General features: G+C 49.9%; 1 protein-coding gene across 1 annotated transcript in view; it reads left to right on the forward strand.

The window, feature by feature from the left end:
* Positions 1 to 216: 216 nt before the first annotated feature.
* The window catches only part of EEPD1 (endonuclease/exonuclease/phosphatase family domain containing 1), a 68,655-nt gene continuing 55,023 nt past the window's right edge, over positions 217 to 13,848 (forward strand). Inside the window, exon 1 of the mRNA XM_082479894.1 lies at positions 217 to 1,357. Within this exon, the coding sequence (XP_082336020.1) occupies positions 504 to 1,357 (854 nt within the window). The 5' untranslated portion in view covers positions 217 to 503. The remainder of the gene's footprint in view (positions 1,358 to 13,848) is intronic.

Here is a 13,848-nt window from a genome sequence, read left to right on the forward strand (position 1 = left end):
GGGACGATGGCGCCCGTAGCCCCGGCCGGTCCCCGCCGCCGCCGGGCGGGGGCGGGCGCGGATGACGCCCCGGGAGGAGGAGGCGGTGGCGGCGGCGGCTCCCGGCTCCGCCTCGCCCGGCCGAGGGGGCGGGAGCTCCCGCCGAGCTACTACTACCGCCGGCGGGGAGCGGGGCAGCGGCAGGAGTCGCCGTGAGCGCTGGGGGCTGGAGCGGAGCGGCGAAGAAGGAGGAGCAGAAGGAGGAGGAAGGGCGCGGGGGCTCTGGGGTCCTCCTGACCGGGCGTGTCGTGTCTGTCTGTCTGTCTGTCCGCAGGGTGCCCTGCAGCCGTCCGCGGTCCGTCGTTCCCCCGCCCCGGCGCGGAGCCGCGGGGCGTCGCCGGCCTCCCGCGGAGCGTGGGAGGGGGGAGCGTGGGTGTCGATGAGTCGCGGGTGGGCAGCGCCCCTCGCCCGCTCCCCCGGCTCCGGCGGCGGCCGCCCGGCGCGGTGGTGGTGGTGGTGGTGAGATGGGGGGTAGCCTGGGCTGCCACCGCTCCATCCCCCGCGACCCGGCGGACCTGTGTCACAGCCGCAAGTTCAGCGCGGCGTGCAACTTCAGCAACATCCTCGTCAACCAGGAGAGGCTCAACATCAACACGGCCACGGAGGAAGAGCTGATGACCCTCCCCGGGGTCACCCGGGTGGTGGCCCAGAACATCGTGGAGTACCGGGAGTACATCGGCGGCTTCAAGAAAGTGGAGGACCTGGCGCTGGTGAGCGGGGTGGGGGCGGCTAAGCTGGAGCAGGTGAAGTTCGAGATCTGCGTGAGCAGCAAGGGCAGCTCGGCGCAGCACTCGCCCAGCTCCCTGCGCAAGGACCCGGCCTCCGAGCACCACCTCTCCGCCACCAAGATCAACATCAACACCGCCACCCCGGCCCAGCTCATGAGCATCCGTGGCATCACCGAGAAGATTGCCCACAGCATTGTGGACTACCGTAAAGAGCACGGGCCCTTCAAAAGTATTGAGGACCTGGTGAGGATGGACTGCATCAATTCTTCCTTTCTGGACAAAATCAGGCATCAGATTTTTGCAGAGCGGTCCCGGCCCCCTTCAACGAACACCAATGGTGGCCTCAACTTCATGGCCAAGCCTCACCCCAGCCCCACTTCTCTGAGCCTCCAGAGCGAGGACTTGGACTTTCCTCCTGGGGGTCCAACCCAGATCATATCCACTCGCCCCTCTGTGGAGATGTTCGGGGGCCTGAGGGACGGCAGACCCGTGCTGAGGGTGGCTACCTGGAACCTGCAAAGCTGCTCCGTCGAGAAAGCCAACAACCCGGGTGTGCGGGAGGTTGTGTGCATGACGCTGCTGGAGAACAGGTAAGAGGCAGCCCCTCGCCTGTAGGCCCAGTTCCACGTGGGATTGTAGGTTAAAGCCCTTGGGGTTTGGGCACTCTACAGTCCCATTGTGATGCTAGTGGGACTCCCTCCTTCCTGGGATTCTTAAATGTTTCTTGCCTCTTGCATGGAACCCTGTTTGAGTCTTAACGCTGGGGCAGTAGTGACTGTCCCCTGATGAAGCTCTGTAGTCCTTGAAAGGTGGTGGACCTTCTGAGGAGGTACATATGTATTTACGCACATCTGTGCAGGGAAGACTGAGCCATTATGGTTGGTCACATTGGCCCTGTTAGTAGTTGGTCAAGGACTGTTTCTCTGTGAAGAGGCCTTTGAACAAGTCAAGGAGGTCTCTCTTGCCAGAAGCTCGGGGGGTAATAGCAGGGGAAAGGCTGCTCTGTATGTACCCTCTTTCTTACAGCGTTTCCCAGAGCATCTTACTACCACTTTGGGAGGCAGGATGCAGTGCTGCAGAGCTGCCAAGCTGAGACCTTCTAGTGTTTCTTCTCCAGTCTTGTTTGGGTGGTGACCTCCTTAACCTCAGCATTAGGTCTGCTGTCTGCTCTCCATCAGACCCACTCCTCAAATCAAAAATGTTTCAGAACACAGTCAGTGTGGTTTGGGCTGTGTAACGAGCATGGAATGCCATGGCTTGTCCCATGAAGGTGACACAGCTCGTTAACGAGCGGTGACAGGGCATCTGCTGAGCTGGAGGGACCACTCATCCTTGGGAGTGCAAGACATGGGGCAGCTGCCTGGGGAGGCTGTGCCGTCCCTGTGGCAGGCAGACCCCTGATTTCACTGAGCTGGTCTATTTGTGGTGTGCTCAAGTGAGATGGTACTTCTGCTGTTAATGGCTGAGAAGCTGAGAGCTGTAATTTTTTTTTCTTTTTTTTTCGGTAAGGTAATCAGGCAACAGTGTCTCTCTTGCTAAACTTTCTGCTTGATACAGAAATGTAAGAATGCAATAAGGATTTTGAAATAACTCTCGCCCTTTCCTTTCCATGTGTGAAATCTCTCCCAGCTGATCTGGCATTTAGTTTACAGCGTTGGGAAACTAACTTTTCTTTCTGGCTGCCATTCAAACTTCCAGCTGGAAATGAGTAGGGACAGGGGACTATTGGACTTCTGCAAAATGGATAGTGTGGGGAGGGGAAGTGCTGATGAACCGTTCGTTATCTCTGGTCGTGCCGAGAGCTCTGTCCTTTTCCAGTAACATGCTGAATAATGGCTCTTGTCAGAGCAGTTGCGGAGGTCAGGCACATGAGAAAGACGGTGACAGTGATGTGGCGTCCTGCGCTGCGGTACAGTATTCGTGGTCAAGGGTACCTCCGCTGTGCACTGCTTGAGAATCCGATGCTCCCGCATAGGAAACATCTGTCATTTTGCAGCCATCGTTGTTTGATAGCCAAAATGGAGATGATAGCCCAGCAGGGGTATTCAGATGTTACGCTGATGGCTTCAGCCTAACCTCTTTTAGTATTCCTCAACTTCTTTGCTTGCTCAGGTATCCCGTGCTTCCCCTTTCACTGCCTCTTTTGCGAGCAGTTGGTTGGCTGGAGCGGACCTTAGGATGAAGTCTGGTGGGATTGGGTATCGGGGTAAGGGGCAGAGGCGGGCAGACCTGCTGAGGAAGGAGACATCTCTGCTTATCACTAGTCTCAGGATTATTCTAATAATCGAGTTTTGGAAGAAAAGTGACTTTGGTGATTTATTTTTATTTATTTACATATATATATGAATATACATATATATACACATATATATAAAATTATTTTTTTTTAAGGACCTCATCCAGTAAAACGTTGACTGTCTGTCGCTTCTGCATCTTCAGCATTTGGGGGGAAAAAAACCACCCCAAAACAGTCCACCTATTAAAAAAGCTAGGCAGAGAAAGTGACTCGTAAAATAAGCCTGTGTTAGCCCAAGCTGGCCACTGTGTTTGCAGAGTGTGGCCCTAGCTGTTTGTTTTATTTTTGCTTGAACTGCATGATATTTTGTTTCCGTCCAGCTTAGCAAGCAGGTACTCAGTTGTACTGGGTGGTGTGAAAGGTCTCTCTGATACTTTGAAGTTTAAGAGGGGCCTCATACAAGTACTTGTTTTAGTTCTGTTTTATTGCACGTATATGTGCCATCAATCACAGAGGGAGAGTACGATGCAATTGTTTTCTGTACTTGATCCTCTTTGTGATAACATGAGAAGCTGGAAAGAAATGAGGGTAACGCGCATCCACAGACAAGCCTGCAAAACTTCCCTGGGAAAGTAAATGTGGGAACAGGACAAAAAAAAAAAAAAAATCGACACGGTGCAGGAAAAACCTATACGTTGGGAAAAGTCATACTCAGCACCTCGGGGAGGAATTTCCTCTTGCTTGCGGTAGCGTTGCTGAGGTCAGTGGAGCTTTGCAGCCGTAGTAAAACGGCCTCAGCTGAGGGCAGAACCTGCCTTCTTTCTGCGTGTGAACTCCATGGTCTCCCTCCCGGCTCCGGTTGTGTACCCTGGGGACTGATAAAACGCCTTGCAAACTAATCTTTGCCCAGGTAAATCAACTTTAGTTGATAATCAGCTGGAGAAATTCAGCTCTTGCTTCTGCAAGCAAGAATACACCGCTGCACGGGGCTCACCAACCCTTCAGCCTCGTGAAATCGGTGGCGGGGGGGTGTGTTCAAGGCTCTCTGTGTGCTCAGCAGATGTCCCACACATCCTGCTGAAATCTCCAGCTACGACCCAAACTGTTGCCTGGTGGATCTGAAGGCTTCTTAGCCTGACAGTAGACAGATGCTCTCGTGAGCTGTGCTGATGGGCACCTGCTTGCTGAGGTACTTTGTGCACAGCCACCCTCACGTGTGTAAGAGTGCTCCTGCGTGCCGGTCCCTTGTAGTCTGGGGTGGTCCCAGGTGGTCTGGGGTGGTCTTAGGAGCCGGAGCACTGCCTTGTTGCAGCACTGCTGTTGGAGGACCTGCCTCAGCTAGCTTTTTAAGTCCAGGAATAAAGCACAGCAAGTCAAGGTGACTGTATTAAAACTGTGTAAAGAGCAGTAAAGAATCTTAATCTGAGATCTTGGGGACTTTCATGTCAGCTGAAAGGGTAGTTTAGATTTTATTTGGTTTTTGGTTGGGTTTTTGTTTTTTTTTTTCTTTTCATGACCAGTTCACAGCAAGTAGCTTTGAGACCTCTTGGTTGTTAACAACGGGAAGATTACTGCTCATTTGCAGGTGAGGCTAGAAGATGGAGGAAGATGAAGGTCCTCCTGTCTTCCAGCCCTGCATAGCTTTTGCAGTGAGGGAACAGTTGTGCAGGAAGGAAAAAGGGCAGTGCCTGCTTTCAAAACAAACAAAAAGCAAGAAAATGTCGTCATATAGAGTAATCTGCTGAAGGGGAGGAGGGGGAAAAACCAACCCAAAGCCTCCACACTTGCCCAGAAGTGCAAAATTTCTTTGGAGCAGCAAAGGGAATGTATACCAAATCGGTTAGCATGACTACTACTGCGGACTTATTTTGAAATTCATCACTGCAGTACAAAAATAACGAAATACAGCAAGGTCCTCACCCTCTTTCTCATATTACAAGGATCTATGTTTATCACGGTGCTCAGAGTGGAAGAACAAGGTATTTTCATTCAGAGAACTAGAAGGTAATTTTAGAAGAGATTAACTTGATGAATGTGGAAGCAAGCGTGACACGTAATTGGATTAAAGTATCAAATGTGGGGTGAATTTGCCCAAACCTGTGATGTTTCTTGCAGGTGTGGTTCTGCAAATCTGGGATTTGTTGACAGGAGATCAGAGCTGGCCTGTCTCGGGTTGCAGGTCACCTCTTCCAGCTGTGCTCCACCCTCGGGTAGGCATGAAGGAACCAAGAGCTTCTTCTCATCAGAAGAAAGAAAAATGTAGGGTTAGGGTAGCACAATCGAAAGGGTGAGCAAGCTCAGGTCAAAGGCGGCAGGTGTTTTCATGGGGAGGATAAGCAGCCCCAGTGGAGATGTTTCCTCTGGCCAAGGTCGGTGGAGGTCCCCCAGAGCTGTCCCATACCCAGGGTCCGTAGGGAAGGGCATTCTTTCCACTCCTCATCCATACCTGCCTCAGACCTGCTCCTCCTGGCCGTAAACTGAGCTCGTGACTCCCACGACACCCCGTGACTGCTCTCTCCAGCTGTCACATGCCGAGATGCCTGCTGGGTGACCACATCAAGGAGTATGATGCAGGTGCATGCAACACCGACCGATGCACAGAGCATGCTAAAGATGCATCCTCTAGTTTAACTGCTTGCTTGAAAGGAGCCCAGCTTATGTTCCTTCCCAATGTCAAGCAGTTCATGCTGCTCTTTCCCTCTGTTGTTTGCCTTGGTCAGCTTTTTGGCGTGGTTCCATCTTCTAGATGCAAAACATATTAGTTATAAAGCCTTAACACCTACTGCGAAAATCACTGAATCATAGAAATCCCCAGGTTGGAAGGAGCCTCCAAAGATCATCTGGTTCAACCTTTCATGGGAAGGGGAGCCTAGATGAGATTATCTAGCATCCTGTCCAGTTGCACATTGTAAGCCTCCAGCGATGGGAACTCTACTGCGTCCATGGGGAGGTTGTTCCTATGATTCATAGTTCTCACTGTAAAAAAAAAAAAAATAATATATATATATCCATTTTTTATATGACTGTGGAATAACAAATACAAGTAAGGTTTGCACTTAGCACATTAATTTTTTTCTTTTCCTGGCTTAGTTTCTTGGACAGCAAGCTTCTGTCCTTACCTTTGCGGAACACGTCAGCCCCTTCCCACCCCAGCTTTGTACCCTGTTAGCTGTTTTCGCTTTCGTTAGATAGAAGCATAGGGGTCTCTCAAAGGTAAGAAGTTGCCCTCAATTTCAGTGGCTCGGTCCCAAATTTGTGTTCCCTGCTGGGGGAAGGATAGGTAAACCTCAGGCCAAAATTGCCTCCTGGGAGGCAACGGGTGGACAGGCGGTCCCCAGGTAACCCTCAGTGTGCCACCACAGAAGCTCTTTCTCCTAGTCCTAACCTGCCCCAAGTAGGCGTCCTAGGGGAATGGTTACCCTAAGCACATCCTCTTATCACCTAAAAAAAAAAAAGAATAAAAAGGCAAGCTCTGGAGCAGCCTACTGCTGTGCTCAAGGAGATGAGGAAAAAGCCATCGCGTTCCGGTCCTCGCAGTATGCACTGGAGGCAGGAGAAGCAGGTTCCCATTGCTCCCCTGCATTAAATAGGGTGGAGGGCTTGTTTTTGTGTCCAGCCTTTTAATCTGGACTAAGAGGTGGTATAATGCTTACAAGGGGCAATTATTTACCACCGGGGCTCGATGCTTTGGCTGGGGAGGGATGCGGTGTGGTACCTTGCCTGCTGGCTTGTCGCCGTGTTTCCCAGCAGGACGATGGAAAGGGATCCCACCCCTTCCAAATGGAGGGTGTCGCTTTTTTTCTCACGTTCCTCACGGCGGCGTATGGTAGTAGTAGCGATGGTTGTACTTGCTTGCTTCGGAGGCTCCACGCCAGCCTGTATTTGTTATTTCTACTCTGTCGCTGCAGCCCTCGGTGGCCCCAACAAAGCCTGGGGAGGTGTGTCTGGTTTATGTCTCTCTCTTCATACAGCTGCTTGGTTTTTCTCCCTCTCGGATTAATCCTAGGCTGGAGCCTTGCCAAGAATAATTCCCCTGCAAGAAAAGATCAGGAAAGAGGGCCTGGCTCGAGTAACCTGCCCCTGCTAATAAGTCTTAAACGGCAAAAGAACAAATACACCCTCTTCTCCTTATGTAATAGGGAGGAAATCCTGCCTCCTGCGACTTCAGGAAAAACTTGAAGAAAAAAAGGTATTGTGAGATGGTATCTTCTTATGTGCACTTCACAAAAGGATTTTTATGAGCAATAGAAATACAGATGCATGTAAAACATTAATTTGCACTTTCTAATACCTCTGAGGACAAAATAATGGGATGATGGAAGAGCTGTTGTGTTTGGGTTTTTTTGCGTTGGCTATTTTGTTGGTTTTGGGGGGTTTTGTGGACTTCCATCTATACAAGATCAACAATATTTTACTTGCTAGAGACTAGTGGGAGACTGAAACTAACTTCTGCACACCATCTGGCAGGGGAAGGCAGCAAGATCTTCTCAGGTCAGACCCTGAGTTATATCGTTTTCCAGTGAAATGAAACTCTACCAGTTTACTCCCGGTCAGGATTTGGCCCATTCCTTTGCCTATGTCAAACCACACGAAGGCTGCGGAGCTCAGTGCTAAAAAGCACGACCGTCTCCCTGGGCATCAGGGCTCTTCTGCAGTACTGCTCCCACCTTGGGCAGGGATCCCAGACCCTTTTAGGACTGCTGCTGGGGGAACAGGCGATGTCAGTTAGTTAAAGTAAACTAAATAAATTCCATTTCCAAACCTCTGCTTCATATGGATGCAGTACTGAGACCCTCTATGTGGGCATCACCTGCTCCTCCTGTAGGAGGTGGGTCACTCGCTCCAGATACTTTGCAACTCTGGAGTCTCTGTAGGAGACATCTAAAGCTGTGGGTGAATTTACAGCAAGATCATGGAGGGTGTACACCATCCCCGTGTCCAGACTCTTGGAGAAGGCATCCGGAGCCATACGTGCTGCCAGAGATCTCGGAGGTGGATGCGCTGAGCTGCCTGATCCTACTTGGTCTCTGTTGATAGCTGTGGATCTGGTGGGTTTGCCACAGCTTTCCTCCCTCAGACATGACGCAAGAATGTAGGACGGGCCCTTGAAATCTCCCCTGAGTAACCTTCCCAGAGACTTTCTCTTTTAAAGAGAGATCTGGACATCTTGTCGACTTTGAACAACTGCCTCAGTGTATTCCTTGAGCATCTGAGAGGCTGTGTCTAACCAGCTGTTTTCATCTGCTTTGAAGCTGAGATTGCGACTGGAAAAATGGTCCAGTTAAAGGCCAGTTTATCCACATAAAATAAACCTTGTTCTTCTCCTTTTTAAAATTATAATCATACCCTGCCGCTGTTACTTGTGCCGTAAAGCCTGACTAGAATGGAACAGATCAGTGGGGAAAGCGTTTGTTCGTATATTATTTTCCTCTCCCAACATGTGTACTTGATACATCTGGCAGCACTTAATGGCTGCGTGGTTTCCATCCATGCCATCTGGGCTATTCTGCACATTTATTTCATGTCACTGGCTTCATGTTGCAGATTGCAGGTATTATGGTAAACCAGAGCTGCCAGCTTACTCCTGCAGATCCTGCAGGATTTGCTGTCCTCCACGCAGCAAAGATTAAATGGGTTGCCTGATTTATGGTAATAAATCGGGGAATTGGTAAGTGATGCTATGCTGCCTGCCCCCGAATCATGAGCAGAGGCCACAAGACTATAACCTCATCCTGCTAGACTTTTCAGAAAGCTTGTGCCACGCGACTGTAGAAGACAGACTAAGTATCTAAGCATAGGGCTCCATCCTGTCAACAGAAATCTTTAACGCTCTGTCATTCTTCTGCGGTTTGGTGGCTCACGGTACAGCTGCAGGAAGGGTCGTTTTCCAGCTTTGGCTTTAAAGAGAGCAATAGGCGCATTCCTGAAGGCAAAAGCTGCCGTTGTTCTTACCAGGAAAGAAAGACCAAGGGGCTACAAACATGGAAATTAAATATGCCATGTTCTTCAGAAGGTACAAGCGGAAACTCGGTTGGTCCCTCTTAACTGGAGGAAAACACCATCTCTTCAACCAAGTGGTGGTCTGGCTCACTGTGAACGTGAGTCTCCAGCTGTGTTAAACAGGGACATTTAAGAGAGAATCTGGTTGTCCAGATTTAGCTGCACCCTTCTTGCTGGAGTTGGGCTTCAGTGTGTTTCTTACAGCTGCATTGTTAGGAGGACCCTGCTTCTTCCGTCTCTAATTAGCGTTTCCCTGGGACTCTTGCCCAAATACTAATTTCAAGGCTTGGTCGGATGAGCAGAGAAAAGTTGATAGGACACAGATTACAGTGTGCATGTAACTTATTTTTAAGTTGCATTGTTCTCCACTGGGATGCAGGTGTAAGCTGACAGTCGGAGGCACAGTGTCCTCACTGAAATAATTACAATACGCTGCAGTAATTTCTCAACACTATTATATGGTGGGGTGATGGGGACAAGAACCGTGGCGCATTATTAAAACGCTTAAAAATAGGAACTCAGTAGCTTCTTCATTTCCAGATTTTGCATTTATTATTTTACATGTGGGACTTTATTTAAAACAACAACTGTAGAGAGTCCAGCGGAGGGCTATGAAGGTGATAGAGCACTGGAGCATCTATCTTATGAGGGAAGGCTGAGAGACCTGGGCCTGTTTAGCCTGAAGAAGGCTGAGAGGGGATCTCATCAATTCTTATAAATATCTTAAGGGCAGGTGTCAAGAGGATGGGGTCAGACTCTCTTCGGTGGTGCCCAGCGACAGGACAAGGGGCAATGGGCACAAACTGGAACACAGGAAATTCTCTCTCAACGTGAAGAAAAACTTCTTTGCTTTGAGGGTGACAGAGCACTGGCACAGGCTGCCCAGAGACGTTATGAAGTCTTCTTCTCTGGAGATAGTCAAAACCTGCCTGAATGCGTTCCTGTCCGACCTGCTCTAGGTGAACCTGCTTTGGCAGGGGGGTTGGACTAGATGATCTCCAGAGGTCCCTTCCAACCTATACCATTCTGTTGTTTTACGAATAATAGCTAGCAATCCCCACCGATTTATTGGACAATAAAAGCGCGTGGTGGCTTTGCTGAGGGGAGGGTGAGACCTACCAAAGACCTCCTCTCCTATGTTGGAGCTGTGGATGTGCTTTCCACCAGGCTTTGGGCTGGTCCCCTCCCTTGTCTCGGGCCTGGGTGATTCACGGCAGGTTCTGAAATGCCCTGTGAGTTACCGACAGCCAGGTGGGCATCACGTCAACAGCAGATGAACAGTGAAAGGATTATGTTGGCTGTGCTAAAAAGAATGTTTTCTGTCAAGTAAGCCGTTTCGTCTCACCCTCGGCGTATGCAGCATATCCACATCCCGGTCAAGCCGCGTGGCATTTGCAAATGGCACGAGTATTTTAAACTGCTCGGTCACCGTCGGGGAGGATCGGCGCCGCTGACCTCCTTTCCATCCCCACTTCTGGGGGGGGGGTTGTGCAGGCAGGAGCCAGTCCTCGGCGCCGAGCTGTGATTTTCAGTGCCTGTGGTAAAATTATTAGAGGCCGGTGAGCGAGAGAAAATACATTTACCCTGCTTGCGCCCCAAGTGTGTGCGCTGTTCCAGCAGTTGAGCTGTGCATAAAAATATAATAATAATAATAAATATTAATTCTTAGGGAAAAATACATTTGGGATTATATCGTCTACACTAAGGATGGCCAGGACTACTGTGGTTACTAAAAGCACTGTGGAATAAATGCAGCCAGCTTGCGCAGAGGGGGCTGGAGTCCCTCTGTCTGATGCCACCTGGCACCTCCTGTCCATGAGGGACCCTCAGGATTATGTCTGCTGTCTGTCTGTCCATCCTACCTCTGCGTCTGTCACGGGGTGGTGGGGGGGGAGAGCTCATAGCTGTGCCCTCCTGCTCTTTGTGGGCAGCATCTCACAGGGCAGAGCTGTTCCTGGGAGCAGTTTGTGCCATAGGTTTACTGATACAGATGAGGAATTCAGAAAATTTCCTTTCCCTTCTGCGTGGCTATTTTTGGGGTTTTTTTTTGCTGTGGTTTTGTAGGTGTTTCAGGTGACGTGCTGGAGCTCCTGTGCAAATTTAGCTACAACAGCTGTCCAAACCGTTCACAGCTGAACAGGTTTTTAATGGGTTACTGAACAGCTAATTGATCAACGCGGCTTTCGCGTGCGCGGCAGCGGCAGCCGCCTCCCTGCCCGAAATCTCTGGCGCTCGTGACATGCTGCCAGCCTTACCCTCCAACTCCTTTATTTTTATAGCTCTGTTTTTTTCCCCCGCCTCTGCTTACTTGCTCGGTCGGAAGCCTGTGGGTGCGGAGGGACAGGCGCTCTCCCGCCGGCCACCCAGGGCTTGCTCCAGCCATGGTCGGGGTGATGGCCGGTCGGTGCCCTCCCTCGCCCGGGCTGGGCTGGCGGAAAGGTTAGCCAGCGTTCTGCCCAACGGGAAGTGGCGTGCTGTCGGATACGCGCTGGATGTTAACTTGGAAACCTTGCGGTTTGGTTTCTTTATTTATTCTATTCACGAAAACAAGAGCCAGTGCAGCTCCAGCTCAATGCCGCTGAATTGCCGGGTGGCGTGGCAGAAGCAACTCTAATTCGGTATTGAAAATGAGCTCTAAAATAGGCAAGTTTGTTGCTTTTATGCATGCAAGGTCAGTTCCACAGGTTTGCTGTCAAACCTACTGCTCGTGGCGTGTAAAATGACTGCCTTACTCCTCTTTTTTCTCCTTCGAAGCAGACAAAACTATGGAAAAGTGTGAACCCCTGTCAGGAAGGATAGTCTTAGCTGGGAAGGACCCATATTACTTGATTTAAAAGAGTTTGCATTTTAAACAAGGCGTCAATTTTCCAGTGGTAATATCATCTTAAGCTAACCTAGGCAGATGTGGCTCTTCCACGGGAGGCAGCGATGGGGTCCACCTGCATGAGGACCACCTTAGGGAAGTCTTTGAGGTGCTCCCCTCTCGTGGGGCTGATGGTGGTGAGGCCCGTACTGGTGCCACAACACATGGGAGAGGAAGAACCCTGTGTCTGCATGAAATCACCACCAAGTATAAAAAAAACCATCAGAGCCACTGCTGAATTAGGTGATAAAATTAATGTTAGTGGCAGGAAAATGCCCCAGCGGTACCTGACTACCCTTTGCAACCTTTATACTGGCCAGCCCAAGTTTGCCTATAATTTTGGCAGCAACAGTAGTGCAATTTTTGGCTGTCTATCTGTATTTTCCTGCCAGTCCTTTGTACAGTGCCTTCCCTTATCTTTGGCGGTGTTTACACTCCTCTTTCATCATCAGTGGAGACTGTGCTACCAGTGCTGCCCACTGTCCTCTGAGCTGGCCACCCTCCCAAGAACGTGGCATTGAGCAACGAGGAGGATGTGGCCTGGGTGAGGGTGGAGGGGTTGGTACCGCTGGCAGATAGCTCAGCCTTATTTCCAACATGCCTCGGAGGGATGTCATGGTAAAAGTTAGCCTTTGGCTACCGAAAAACTCCCCAAAGTTCTTGTTTTAGTCGCTTCTGAGTTCTCTGCCGCAACGTGGCACCGCAGAAAAGGAAACCGTGGCTTAAAGGACAAGATGAAGGTTCAGGGATTGAACAGCCCTCACTCAGCAGCTTGTGGATTTAGCAGATATTTGAGCAATTTCCACACAGAGCTGTTGGCAGTAAAAATTCTGGAAATGTTGCCTGTGGATGAAGGTTGTGCTGCGCAAGCAAAAGCCACCGCTAAGCATGTGGTGTTTCCCATTTCTTGTTTAAACCGAGACCACTTGGGCTTGGCTGTGGTTTGACTCGCTTCTCCTTCCATTTTTGGCTTCAGCGTGCGTGCACAGGGTACAGCAGCTTTTGCGAGGAGCTGTGTGCAGGGATGGTGGTGGCCCTCGATATTGCACATCTGCGCACCGGAATTTGGCAAAAAGAAAGTGAAAGTGAGAAGACAGGCAGATTCCTGTATATTGATTGTCCATAAGTTGAAAGGAAATTGCCTCATAAAAACTGCCTCTATCTTTGACCTGACCTTCAAAGCTTGCTCTCGTAACCTGAACGTGACCCCTGTCCTTGTCCTCACTCCAGTCCTACTGAACCTGAAGCCTTTTCCCTGCCTTTGCTTGCCTTTTAAATAGTCTCGCCACACCTCGAGCATTTCCAGTTACTCCATTTTGATCAAGCCTTTGCTTTCACACCGTGAGGGCTGAATGGTATCACTTCCCACCTGCGAGGCCGAGGACTTCAATTTCCTTGCATCATCCGTGATATTTCCCCCAAAATCATTCTAACGCTGCCTTCTCGTTCCACAATGTGCCGCAGTATTTCTTTCTCCTCCGCAGAAGCCTCTTGCCAGGCAGTTTGAAAATCAGTACCTTTTAAGTTATGTCAAGTTTCGGGCAAAACCTGCTTGAAAACTGCAGCCTTGCCTTTCATTTCAGGGGGCGTTGCGAACGCTTGCAAATAGAGGAGGCTCCGGTACCATTGCTTTAAATGAGAAAAGTATTTATGGGTTTGATTTTTCTTCCTCAGAGGTAATTAAAGCTCTGCAGAAAAATACCTTCTTAACTTCCTGATGTGTTGGATGTGGAATTATTTTTAGCTTGCGAGAGCAGTTGTATAAAAGGAGTTTGTATGTACGTTAGGAGCTTAGCAGCAGAAGCGCTCAGCATTTTTGTCCTATCTTCAGTTGAGCCTACCTGATTATGCTGCACGGGCGCATGCTGCACCGACAGTTTACAATTCCTCTTCCATATACATCTTATCTTCCTAAAGATAGCGTCTGGAGACGTCAGCTCTGTGAGGAGAGACTGATGAATTTATATCAGAAGAATCTTTTT

This window comes from Vanellus vanellus (genome assembly GCF_965231255.1).
Source record: "Vanellus vanellus genome assembly, chromosome: 2".
In the NCBI taxonomy this organism is placed as follows: Eukaryota; Metazoa; Chordata; class Aves; order Charadriiformes; family Charadriidae; genus Vanellus; species Vanellus vanellus.